The following is a 12907-nucleotide window of genomic DNA, read 5'->3' on the forward strand; positions in this document are numbered from 1 at the left end:
GAAAATGATTGAGAATGGTCGAGAAGTCATAAATAACAGGAATGGAAAAAAAGCTCCGATTGAAGTAACAACAGTGTGAGGTTCAATACTTCGACAAAATATCTTTGGGACAGCGTTAGTAGAACGTTTGGGAGGCGGGGTTATTTGTCTGTCGTCATAATTTATGTTGCCTAGTGTAAACAGTCCATTGGCTGACTCTTTGTGATGGGGGTTCCCTGCCCCAGATTGCAGGGGTAAAACAATAAATAGAACCTATCACTTTAAATCTGCAATCTCTGGGACAGCAGAGATCATAAATTGTTAGTTAGTGGCGCGAGGGAAATATCACTATTCCCCCTGGGACATTACACAACAGTTTACAGCCGATTACTCGAAGATATTTATTAAACATAATTCTGTCTACATAGATAGTCTTTCATAAGGTAAGTGAGCCTCCTCTAGAGCTAGGCTACAAGGCGGTGGACAATCTAACGTGAACTGTACGAGCCAACGTTAGCTCGCTAACTGCATTGTCTGACGTTAGTCGAAACCACGACCGCTCGCTAGATTGACAGTAATTGGACAACGTTGCCATCTCGTCAGGCATCCCGCTACTGTACAAGCGGCCCACGTTAGATATGTAGTCAGAGACCACTCGTGTCAATTAAATTAGTCAAATCTGCCTTCCTTTGTTTTCTTTGAGCTAGCATAGCACTCAATTTGTTTCATTGATAATGGTTTGACAGTCGCTGCAAGTTGGGGGTAATTTATTTTAAAGTTTGAGGCAACTATCCCATACGAGTTGTATCGAATGTGATTCCGTTCATTTTTAAATGAGTAGCTATTCTTGCCAATTGTCGAGTCTCCCTGGCATGCCATGGATCTAGTTTATTGGTGCAGTTGCAATGGCTATCGCCGGGCTCAACGTTACGTCGCTGTGGTGTTTTCCCCCCGCTTGCTATCGGCGTGCAAGCTGTTTGTTTGAGAGCACAGCAAAGTGACGTTTCGCCAGGTCTACATTTTCTGTGCTTATCGGCAATAACTAACGCTATGTGTTTTCTTGAAATATGCGTTTCTCCTACAAATAAAAAAAATGTAAGCTGAAAAGTGACGACGCCACAAGTTAGCTCAAGCTATTGTTAGCTGGCCAACTAGCATGTCTCCAGCTTTGCGTTGCTTTTCTGTTTGCCGGGCTAGCGTTAGCATTTAAAATGACAGCAAAGAGGCCAGTAGTTCAGAGTGCATTCCTTCCCTTGTCTTTGTAGTCCAGAAAACGTTTACCTAGCTGACGTTGGTGGTGCGCAATGTATAGGACAGGAACCTAAAATAAAAAAGATGAATCTGTCATGTCATTTGCGACAAATATCAGAAATGCCAAACTGTTGTTAGCATGGACATGAAAGGCCTAACGCTAACTCGTACAGTAGGCCACTTATCTACAAAGGGACGCGTGTGTGTGACTCGTATGTAATGTACGATATACTGTTTAAAAGTGGGATGCAATTGTAGTAAAGTTCGTTCTCTCCGTTGCTGAACTGGAACAACTGCGTCGATCGCTTGCCTTTTTTGTTTATCTACAGACTGTTTTCCTCTTTGTCTCATTGAATAAACGTGATGGCGCAGTTGTGTGTTAGCTCGTGTGTTAGCCAGCTAGCTTAACCGCCAGCTGCCTTGTTCATGTCATATGATTGCTGTGGATCAGATAAAACATGGCCCTAATGAGACTACAAAGTAAAACGTTGCTCCTTTTTAAAAAGGAGACGTGATTGACCTTTGTACTTCCTCTAACGTTACTTGCTACTCAAACGCAAGTGTTTACCTGAGGTAAAACAAACGTTCACGACTACTAAAATAGTCCTCCATTAAATTGCCTAACCTCAAATATTTCAGATAACGTTGGCAGTCTAACTGACTAAGCTTATTTTCCAGGTCATATCCTACACTCGCTTGCCAAGTCGTTAGGTATGCCTCGCCAAATTATTATAGTCTTGTACAAAAGCTTTGCAACAAAGGCAACCTATACGGAAGTTTAAATAGGTTAGGAAAAGTGTTGCTTTAACTGAAGTATTTGTTGTATAGGCTGTAGTTATTGTGGTGCACTTAAGTTGTATTGTGTTACCCCAAGTTAAAAGATATTACGATTCAATCTTAGGAACAATATAAATCACGTTCGCCTCCAAAATGACCAACAATTTCAATCAACATCTCTTCTGAATAAACTAAAGATTTTAATGAAAGACTCTAAGCTTTTGTGAACATAGTGTTGAAAGCAAGGCTGTAGTCTTAGACTGCATTGTTTTGTTTTTTAGATACTGTGCATTACATTTCTAAATGTAATTTTTGCAATTAATTACCTGTATATCTTCTGTTTCAGCACTTAATATTGTTTACCAAAGAAATGGTGATGGAGAAGCCAAGTCCCCTGCTTGTAGGGCGGGAGTTTGTGAGGCAGTATTACACACTCTTAAACAAGGCACCAGATTTCCTGCACAGGTAACTACTTGAATGTATAGTGGAAGACACAAAGTTTGTAAGTTTTGGTTATGCTGTTTAACTTTCTTTTTGTCGTACCATTAGGTTTTATGGGAGGAACTCTTCCTATGTTCATGGAGGACTTGACCCGAGTGGGAAGCTGGCGGAAGCGGTGTACGGGCAAGCGGTAGGTGCTATGGGCCAACAATAAAGATTTACATTGAAAACACTGTAATAAGTGCATGGTACAATATTATTCATTCTTTTTTTAAATAAAATTGAACATGGTAAAAAATGTATAATTGGCAGCATTTTAGAAAGGAAGACGCGATGTTCACAAGATTTCTACCTTTTTCTGACAATTTTATATTGACATGTATATCAGCATTTCTGTTGATTTGACTGTCCCAAAAGTCACACATAAAAACATAAACATCACCTTGATTTTGGGGTTAAGCTGAGAAACAAATGTGAAAGTAGACACACTGGCTGACCTCAGATCGTTTCTAACTGCCAAATTCTTGACGACAATGTGAATCGGATATTATAACATCTTTTTGTTTTTGAAAACAATTGTTGATTTTTACAATTTTTCTCAATTTTTCTGGTTATCCACTTGTCTCTGCATCTCTCAGGAAATCCACAAGAAGGTCATGTCCCTGCAGTTCAGTGAGTGCCACACAAAGATTAGGCACGTGGATGCGCATGCCACACTGAGTGATGGAGTGGTGGTGCAAGTCTTGGGAGAACTGTCAAACAATGGTCAGCCCATGAGGAAGTTCATGCAAACATTCGTGCTTGCTCCCGAAGTGAGTACCCCTCTACCTTTCAGTACTATTAACATACATGGAGGATGAGTGATAAATAATGTATTCCTACGATTTCTAGCTTAATGAATAGAAATGGACATGTTGGACAGAGCTGGTATCTGGAGATCTTTTGCTCTTGTGAAATTGCTCACAAAAATCGTCAATAATTTGAGTAACCAATGTGTGTAAAATACATTTCATGGTCCTTCAATTTCAAAGTCGATTGCTTTCATTTTTTAAAAATGGATACTGTTTGCATGACAAATTTCCTTAGGGTTCTGTGGCGAACAAGTTCTACGTCCACAATGACATCTTCCGTTACGAGGATGAGGTTTTTGGAGACTCTGAAGCTGAGCTTGATGAAGGTAAGACATTAACAAATATCCTAAACTAACCTTTTTTGTTGTTTGAGTTCATTTTTACATGGTTAAATGTGAGGGTGATGATTTCCTCATTTAGAATCAGAGGAGGAAGTTGAAGAGGAGCCAGAGGAGCGGCAGGCATCCCCGGAGCCACTTCAAGAAAGCCCCAACAGCACCACTTATTATGAACCTCACCCTGTCGCGTATGCTAAAACCTCATCTTATCTAAAAAAATATAGCTTTCTATGGTTTACCCTCTTTAAAAAATAAAAAAAAGGAAAGTTGCATGAAGTATTTAGCCATTTTATCTATACAAGTGACCGAATGCTGATTTGTGCTCTGTAGTAATGGAGTCGAGGAGCTTATGGAGGAGCCGGCTCCAGAGCCCGAGCCTGAGCCTGAACCAGAGCCCAAAGTAGAGGAGATAAAGCCTGACGTAGATGAGAAGGTTGTGGAAGAGATGGAGGAGAAGGCACCATCACCGATCCCTGTGGCGTCCCCACCCAACATCCAGGAACCTCCCAAGGTCAGCCTAATGTACCTCTGTGGTTTATTCCTCAGTGGTTAGTCAGATTTTGGGGGCCATAGTAGTCAGAGTTCACTGGATTGTGGTCTATCCAAGCGGTAGAGCCAAAATGATGGTCCCGAACTTAAGATATATAAAAAAAGATTCTTTAAATATATGAAGCTGTTTATTATGGATGTTTAGCAACTTGAGAGGGAATTTATTTAGATTCAGTATTTTACATTATGATGAAAATATATAAATGATTATGTACTAGAATGTCAAGTTGCAAAAATTATAAAAAGTAATTTTGTGATTCACCATATCATCCAATCAAGCAGAGTTTTCCCTAATCTTAGTAACATGCCCAAAGATGCACCTCTGTTTGAATAAGGTGGTGAGTAATTATTGCTGTTAACCATGATTTTTTTCCCCTCCTTAACAGACTTTCTCGTGGGCCTCGGTGACCAGTAAAAACCTGCCTCCTAGCGGCACAGTCTCCTCTGGAATCTCACCCCATGTTGTTAAAGCTCCAAGCTCACAGGTAACCTACTTTTGACTATTTTTCAAATGAAACTAAGTCTAAGAGAACACTAGAACATCTGTGCTGGTTCGTTCAACATTTGAATTGACTTCTGCTAAAACCCAAGAATAGTGAGAACGGTCATTCACACAGGCTGTGTTACATTACGACGGGTATTGCATGTTGGACAAAGCAGAGGAAGCCTTGATTGGTTTAAATTATTGGCGCAAATTGACGTACAGACAAGTGAAATATGGAGTGGCTGAGAGTCATCATGCATTTCAATCAAACTCTCAACCTACAGCAGAATGTTATGGACCAATATGTTATACATATGTATGATTTCGCTCAAAGCTGAGGGGCAATATGTCCTGGTAAAAGTTGTGTTTTTGATTACTCAACACAATTATACCAGCAGCAAAGTGCTTTGAGAGACTTGGGACTAAACACTTGACTTTCAAGTGGAGTGACAAACTGATAATCTGGTGCATTATGCAAGAGGTATGATAAAAAGCATGTGTGGTTGATGTGCTTTTTTGTTGTTGTGGATGCCCCTCCCCCACACAGCCCAGAGGTGAAGCCAAGACTGAGACACAGGGAGCACCTCTTCGGTCCAGAGACCAGCGCACACGCGACAGACCGGTCTTTACTCAGCGGGGTCCCAGGCCTGGTAATGCCAACAATCGTTGCACATATTTAGGGTTTAGGTCTTCCTCTTTTTAAAAAAAATTGTTATATTCTACCTCTGTCACTATTAGATGGTGTTGCATCTTCGGAGTCACAAATGGGGAAACCACACTTGAGTTTTGTTAACAAAGGTAAACTGCACCCTTTAAGTCACATCTCAATCAATCTATAATTCTGTTTTTGATTTTCTCCAATTACTCGGTGTAAACATTAATCTAGTTGTCGTTCTACTGGTGGTATGAGTCACTTTCTTGATGCGGGTGCTTTAGCTTTCCTCGGATTTCGATCCAGATTATGCACGTAAACTGATCTGATGTGTCTTCCTGCCTGTTGTTCTGACCAGCAGGTGGCCGGGAAAATTTTGAAACTGGTGACATTGACAACAGGCGAATTGTCCGATACCCAGACAGTCACCAGCTTTTTGTTGGAAACCTCCCACATGACATTGATGAGAGCGAGCTCAAAGACTTCTTCATGAGTACGTTTCCTCAAAATAGCTAAACATTTCCCATGTGTAAAATAGGTAATGTTTTATTTTTGTGACTAACTATTAGTTTATTTACACCATTGCTTTTTTCCTTGCAGCATATGGAAATGTTGTTGAGCTGCGGATTAACACCAAGGGCGTTGGCGGGAAGCTCCCCAACTTTGGATTTGTGGTCTTTGACGAAGCTGAGCCCGTGCAAAGAATCCTGGGTGCCAAGGTAGAAGGGGCATGTATTGAAATTTATTTACCCACTTTCAATTGGTGGTGGTTTGGTGATGCACATTTTTACAATGTTTAACAGTAGGCAGGAAAAACACAGAATATGCAAAAAGCTTTTGTCTATTATAATACGTCATTTCATATTGTTAGGGAAAGTTATCTGAGACTAGTTCAGACCAACTGTACAATTACGTTTAAAAACTCTGTCTTGCTCCAGGTAACATAAATTATGAACAAAGAAGTGCAGTTTGGAGGCTCATCAAACACCAAGACGCTACACGGGCAAGCAGGATATTCCAAACCTGGAAAACTATCACTAGCAAGTTTCTCCAAAAGAGTATATTGACCCAATGCTACTGTGCACCTGTCGCATTATTCCACATTTTGAATCACAGTGCATTTTATTGATGCCTTCAAAAGTGGAGCCAGGGTTAGCTTTTGTGGTACAACTCTGCACTTCTATCTTAACCTGTGGTAGAAACTCACTGGTCTCCTTGATATGAAAGTGGCTGCGTTTTGTCTAATTCGTTCTGTGAAAATAGTAATCTTGCTTCACAAAGCTTTAATCCAGCTTTAAAGTTACCCAACTCTTCACAAAACTATTGACGCCTCTATTAAAAATAACCGCTCTACAGTAACTTTGGTGTTTTGATATGTGAATAACCAAACGTTGTCTTTTTTGTTCTAACAATGAGTTTTGCAAAGTAATCCACCAGCAATGTGTACCTGCATGTATTTGATTAATCAATACGGTGTCTTGACATATGACGTTTTTAATTGCAGCAAAAGAAAACTTGAGCGAAGATTAACTTGTGTGGGGTCTTTGTGTTTTACCCCCACCGCAACCCCAAACTGGCCTAATTTAAATGAATAAGACTGCATCTTTTCATGCCGAGCTAAAGTCAATCTGACAGCAGCCGTAGAACAAGATAGTTTGTTTGACTGACGGCAACACAGAACGTGCCGGGTCAGACCAGTGTGACACAGCAGTGCGCACATAGACTCCCGGACAGATTGACGTGTGTGTGTGTGCACAGCATTGATTTATGTGTGTCTAAATATTCTGTGCCAGTTTCGCCCAAATTGACCGCGCTTTTCTTCTTGCAGCCTATCATGTTTCGAGGTGAGGTGCGTCTGAATGTAGAGGAGAAGAAGACGAGGGCGGTGCGTGAACGAGAGACTCGCGGTGGAGGAGATGAGCGCCGGGACATGAGGCGCCCCGACCGAGGTCCCGGAGGTCCCGGAGGTCCCGGAGGCCCAGGAGGCCCAGGAGGCCCAGGAGGCCCCGGAGGTTCCAGAGGCATCGTAGGCAGTGGGATGATGCGAGAACGCGACGGGAGGGGACCACCACCACCTCGAGGCGGCATGGCCCCCAAACCCGGCATGGGCTCCGGGAGAGGCGCTGGTGGCCAGGGAGAGGGTCGCTTCACCACCCAGCGCCGCTGAGAAGAGCACCACCTGTAGTGTGGAAGTAGTACCGGGTTCTTCATCTTCAACCGTTCTCGTTAACGAAAAGAAATCTTCATGTATGAAAGTATATATTGGTTTTTGTTTTATTTTTTTATTTTTGTGTTCCCTCTTTGCTTTGGAATGTGACACAGCTTGTCAACCTTTTGTTTGTGAAATAGACAAAACAAAATAAGCAAACAAAAAAATGCGCTTATTAGTTGTGAGCTGAGCATCCTTTTGGGGTATCTCAAGAATTCACAAACTTTAATTTGTAAATTTGTGGAAAAAAGGCAAACCAACCAGGCGTAATCTGCCACATTAGGAGGGACTGATGAGACTTTTTAACTACGATAATACAGCCCATCATTTGGAAAAGAGATTATATGCCTTGACTTAACTGGGGCGCTGCTTCACGAAATCCCTCTATTGCACATTTTATATGGTAGTTTTCTGCCTGTTACTGTTGGAAAAGAGTGAGATGCAAAATTTGTGCAGTTCCAGGGGAAAAGCTTGCCTTTTACTTTTTCCTTTTTGAGAGACCACTGCTTCAAAATTGCATAAACGCACTCATTAATATGCACTAATGGGTACTTTTGTCGTATTACATTGACATCCATGCTTGGAACGCAGCTGGAGAGACCTGTTTTGTCTCGAAGCGATACGACTTTCCGGGGCAGGCCTCGCTCACAGCCTGTCTGCTGTGACCAATGTACTTTTCACACTTTTGACCCAAAAGAAGCTTCAATTACTGCTGGATGGACAAGATGACGAGCAAATCTACATTATATTTTTCCTCATTTATAAATCAAATAAAAAAAGCTATAATCCTGGACTTTCACCAAGTGAGTGGCGGGACGAAGGACACACAAGTAACAAAGTCGAACAATAGAAGAGTGGTGTTAACGATGGCGGCTCGCTCAGTTTTTATTCTTTTGATTCAAAGATTGTTTTTCTTCGGCTATTTCTTTGTTTTTCTGCCAGCCAGGCCGCAAAACTGGGATGGACGACACCTTTCTTCCCTTCCTCTCAAGTGCGGAGTAACAGAATAAATGTACAGCAGAAATCATAGTTTACTGTATGTTTTGGTTTTCTGTGTATTTTATTTTTCTCTCAACTTGATAAAAGCATGAGTGGTGCCTTCTATTTCACATTTTCCTGTCTTACTCGAGTGAAGCGGTTCGTGGCTCTCTGCCTCCTGTTATGGAGCTGCTCAGTTTGAACTATTGTTTTGGGGCACAGATAGAAAAATAAATGGCAGTATTTGCAAGTTTTAGGTAAATTTTACTTTTCAGTTGCAAATTTCATTTTTCCATACTGTTTTACTACCTAAGATGAGCTGCTGTGAGTTTTGTACATTTGTTTTGTATTGTCTGTTCTGGGTTTTGTAGAGACAATAGGTGCCTCCCGTTCTGTTGTTAAATGGTTAAGAGGTTTATCTGAAGAACAACCCTACCCCTCCCCCATTAAAAAATGGTACATTAAAGATAATGCAGGAAAAATGCTTGCTCCTTTTGGTTTAACAAGTCACGGCTCCACACAACAATGATTTCACTGAACTACGGTTTGCAAAGGGCAAATGTCTCACAATGTGATTCAGATTCTGTTCATACTGTCAGTCGGTCCATATAGGTGTAGAGACTCATGGTAGCAGTCGGGTTAATCCCTGGACGCGAGTTGTCAGATTGTTCTTTTCTCGGCACCAATTTGTTGTAAAGATCTGTGGGTGGGCTGGCCGTGGTTCCAGTCCACCGACTAGCAAACAATTGTGCTCACTTTTCTAGCTGTTTGTGCATTTGTATTTTCATATGCTGATTATTCATTGTGCTTATTTGTGTTCCATTTTTATTTTATTTTTTTCCATTGAAGGCAAGTCTGATTTGAATGCCATACTAGTCATATCTCTTTTGTCCTCTAATGCATTTTCTTTCTTTTTTGAGCTCTTTTTAGTTTTTTTGTTATCTTGCACTGAAATGGGAGTGAAATCAATGTAGCATTTTTCTGGACAAATATACAAATGAGATCTTCCTTGTCTGGTGGTATTGTACTATTTACAACATTTCTGGGACAATCTGTAATTTTGAACACGGACTCACCAAATTCCTCATCTGGCAGTGAGAAAACAAATGAAGTGCTCGTCTTGTTATCCGCATACAATATTTGCTCTCGCCGTTAAAACGAGATTTGATGTACAGACATGGCATTTTAATATAGTTTTCCACAAACTACTCTCCCTTTTGTAGTTGAGATTAAATATTTTCAGATGTGAGATTAGTTTTCAATAGAGAACATAATTTGTTACAATCAATCTTTGACCTATTACAGAAAAATTACAGCTCTTTGATCCTTGAGTGTTTTTAACAGACAGTTTCTCATTGGTACCTCAGCCCCGAATGTTTATTTGTCCTGTAATTGCTTAATTAAAGCACTTGACTGCAATCATACTTTTTACAGCCTTGGTCAACGAAGAGGGTGACGAAGAAGAGCCATCAGGCTTTCAGACCAATTTGTGTTTTTCACATTGTAATGGTGGCAAATTTTTTTGAGTAAATACATTTACAGTTTGATAGTTCTTCTTTTTTACCGAGGTTTTCAACCCTCCCACCCCTTTTCCAAACTAAACCTTTAAAGGATCTTCAAAAGAAAAGAAAAAAAGAAGCCGTAAATTACTTTTCCCGTGCTGGAAAAATTATTTTAGTGGATCCTCATTGTGAATCATTCCAGTCCCTTTTGAATGGAAATAGAAGTACCTTCTTGGCTTTGGCAGGTGTGGTAAACAGTGGGCTGCCATCTTCATTTGACGGTGTTTACCCTTTACTTGTTGCTAGTACAAAAGTGTTGCAGGTGGAGAATCTTTTTTTGTTTTGTTCTTTTTCCCTCTCTTTTTTGAATGTGTTGGACTTGCATACAATAAACTACTGATATCAGCACCACTCATACCGTGTGTCATGTTTACTGGTTTCTTCTTAAACGATCATTGATTACCAAGCTGTTGGACCAACAACTTGGCAAGTTCTGTCGTATAAGGGCTGTGTGGAGCAGATTGGACAGCTGAAGTTTGGTTTGTAACCTGATTTTTATTTTACAATGGTATTTATACTTAAAGGGGCATTCCACAGACGGACACATGAAGAATAGTTATACTCCAGTCTTCTGTGCTCTGGAAAAACGTCAATTACTGATCAAATCATGATTTGGAATTTGGAGACTACAAATTGATCATTCAGATCCTGTGTTGCAAACTTTGAAATATATGGGTGTTTACTGAGCAGTGAGGGAAACAGTTTGATCTGTAGATCCAATTCTTAGCTTGACTCGTACTAAGGACTGAACGTCAGGATATATCGTCTTCTTTCACCCAACCTATGAAGTGTGACACTGAATGGCTGGAGCATCCTCTTGAATGTTCTCGTGACCACTATTACCGTAACGGAGCGTTGTTGATTGGAGCAATCACTTGTTTTACATGCGTTTGTGTTATCCATGATCAAAGGGTTGAATCCGTCCTCCAACATCTCTTCTGTTCCTGTCCTCTTCAGATGATGTTTCACTTGATTTAGGATCAAACCTTTAAGCCAGGAGGGGGTCACTTGGATTTCCTGTTTGATTGCTTTGAGGGCCCACTGGGAGTTTTTTGTCTCTCTAAAGATCGAAGAACCATTGAGGAGCTGGGAGGAAGCCAGATGCACCAACAGGTGAGCATTGAGGAAGCTGACCGACGGCATCTTGTCCAGGTACATAAGCCCCTCCTCTGACTGGATGCTGGAGAACATAATGAGGCATGTCGTGTTGATAGAGGACACTAGGTGAAGGAGAAGGGGCCTTCTGTCCTGGTTTATTAACACGAAATATACAAAGTGCTTAATGACTATTTTCATAGAGTATTTGTAATGGGGAAAGGGGTGCAGTGGAGAATTCGGACTGAATGTTTATATATAGAGCCCTGTCAGTATGTGCCCATACAGATGAAATCCAGAAGATAGATACATTTATTTTCATTCTTCTGATTTTGTTTGGAAAATTCTTAAATTCAGATTTAGGCAATATAGCTGCATTTCTTTCAAAACTTTTGAATTGTTAAATATATAATAACTGGGTTTTTTCAGAACTTTATTTTAAATATATTTAGTCATATAGCTCTAAATGCTGTATCAATAGTTATACAATTTTTTTTTTACAATCTGAATTAAATTTTGGAGCCAGCCTACAAAATATATAGAATGTATACACACTGCAAGATTCTACTATTTATAGAGCCCAAAATCACAAAATTGCCTCAACTGGCTTTACAATGTGACCTCAGAGGTGATAAAAGCATCTCTCTCTCTCTCTGAAAAATACATGTTGAAGAATGTTGGCTGAAACGAGTCCCACCTGTGTTTTGTATCAGAAGAATAATCAGAGCTGCTGAAATTATCAGGTCCATCGCTGTTCGAAGGTTTTCTGAAGACCTTTAGAAGCTACTTAAAACAAGGGGTGACACCTTATTTAAAGTTATTAATTGGTGTTGTGACTCAAGACTCTGTGTTCAAAGCAGTTATCATGTATATAATCCGACTGGATTGCATCATTCTATCAACATAATCTCAATTACTTTAATTAATCGGCTTGTCTTTGTTTTGTAAGTGTGGAGAAACAAAGTTCACTCTGTCTAAGCCCAGCCCATGGGCTTGGGCCCTGAGAGTGAAGAAGCAGATACAATCTGCTAAACAGCACAATAAATATCCAGTGAACTCATTAGAGCAGATATGGCAGATGGCATCGGGGCTGTAGTTAGTTTTAAGGACACTGTGATCATGTTTCCCATATTTTCTATGCTTTTATAAGCACTAGTTTTTGTGTGTGTTTATATTATAGGATAGATTACGATACTACTAGTCTATCCAGCAGTATACAAAGAAAATCTAATAATCTATCTACCCCAAAATTGACATTGACAAATGACATTAACCATGTATATGTTTAATGTAATTTGTAAGTGGTTTAAACAGAATACTGCAAAATGAGTAACCAACTTATATTTGTTATACGTTCAGTACATTTAGCTGATTCAAGATTCAAGATTCAAGATTCAAGATGTTTTATTTGTCACATACACACACAGGGTGTGCAGTGAAATGAAAGTGGCAATGCTCAGCAGGAATGTGCAAGGGCAACAAGTACACACTATTTACAATAAAAAACAACACAATATTTACAGTAAGTGTGTGTGTGTGTGTGTGTGTGTGTGTGCCTAAGAGGGGCAGTTGTGTGGGTCTATGTGGGGGTCCTGGTGAGGTCGGAGTTCACAATCCTGATGGCCTGAGGAAAGAAACTCCGTCTCAGATAATACTTTATTTAAGGATCTGACACCCAGTGCCTTATAATAGCCCACTGCATTTAAATACATATACAACAATATAATGCATCTTACAGCAC

At 40.2% G+C, this 12907-nt stretch overlaps 1 protein-coding gene across 4 annotated transcripts; it reads left to right on the forward strand.

The window, feature by feature from the left end:
- Positions 1–293: 293 nt before the first annotated feature.
- Positions 294–10428, forward strand: g3bp2a (G3BP stress granule assembly factor 2a). 4 transcript variants are annotated; one of them, XM_056410364.1, is made up of 13 exons: positions 294–422; positions 2354–2472; positions 2557–2638; positions 3087–3260; positions 3535–3625; positions 3720–3825; positions 3968–4148; positions 4573–4671; positions 5218–5320; positions 5409–5468; positions 5681–5815; positions 5923–6050; positions 7151–10428. In XM_056410364.1, exons 2-13 carry the CDS (start codon positions 2378–2380, stop codon positions 7487–7489), a joined length of 1593 nt encoding a protein of 530 aa, XP_056266339.1. In that variant the 5' UTR covers positions 294–422; positions 2354–2377; the 3' UTR covers positions 7490–10428. The 4 variants fall into 4 exon arrangements, with proteins under 4 accessions (XP_056266339.1, XP_056266340.1, XP_056266341.1 ...); XM_056410365.1 differs by having other exon boundaries at positions 5684–5815; XM_056410366.1 differs by having other exon boundaries at positions 296–422; positions 5923–6041.
- The last annotated feature ends 2479 nt before the right edge of the window (positions 10429–12907 follow it).

The sequence above is a fragment of the Pseudoliparis swirei genome, chromosome 24 (genome assembly GCF_029220125.1).
Source record: "Pseudoliparis swirei isolate HS2019 ecotype Mariana Trench chromosome 24, NWPU_hadal_v1, whole genome shotgun sequence".
In the NCBI taxonomy this organism is placed as follows: Eukaryota; Metazoa; Chordata; class Actinopteri; order Perciformes; family Liparidae; genus Pseudoliparis; species Pseudoliparis swirei.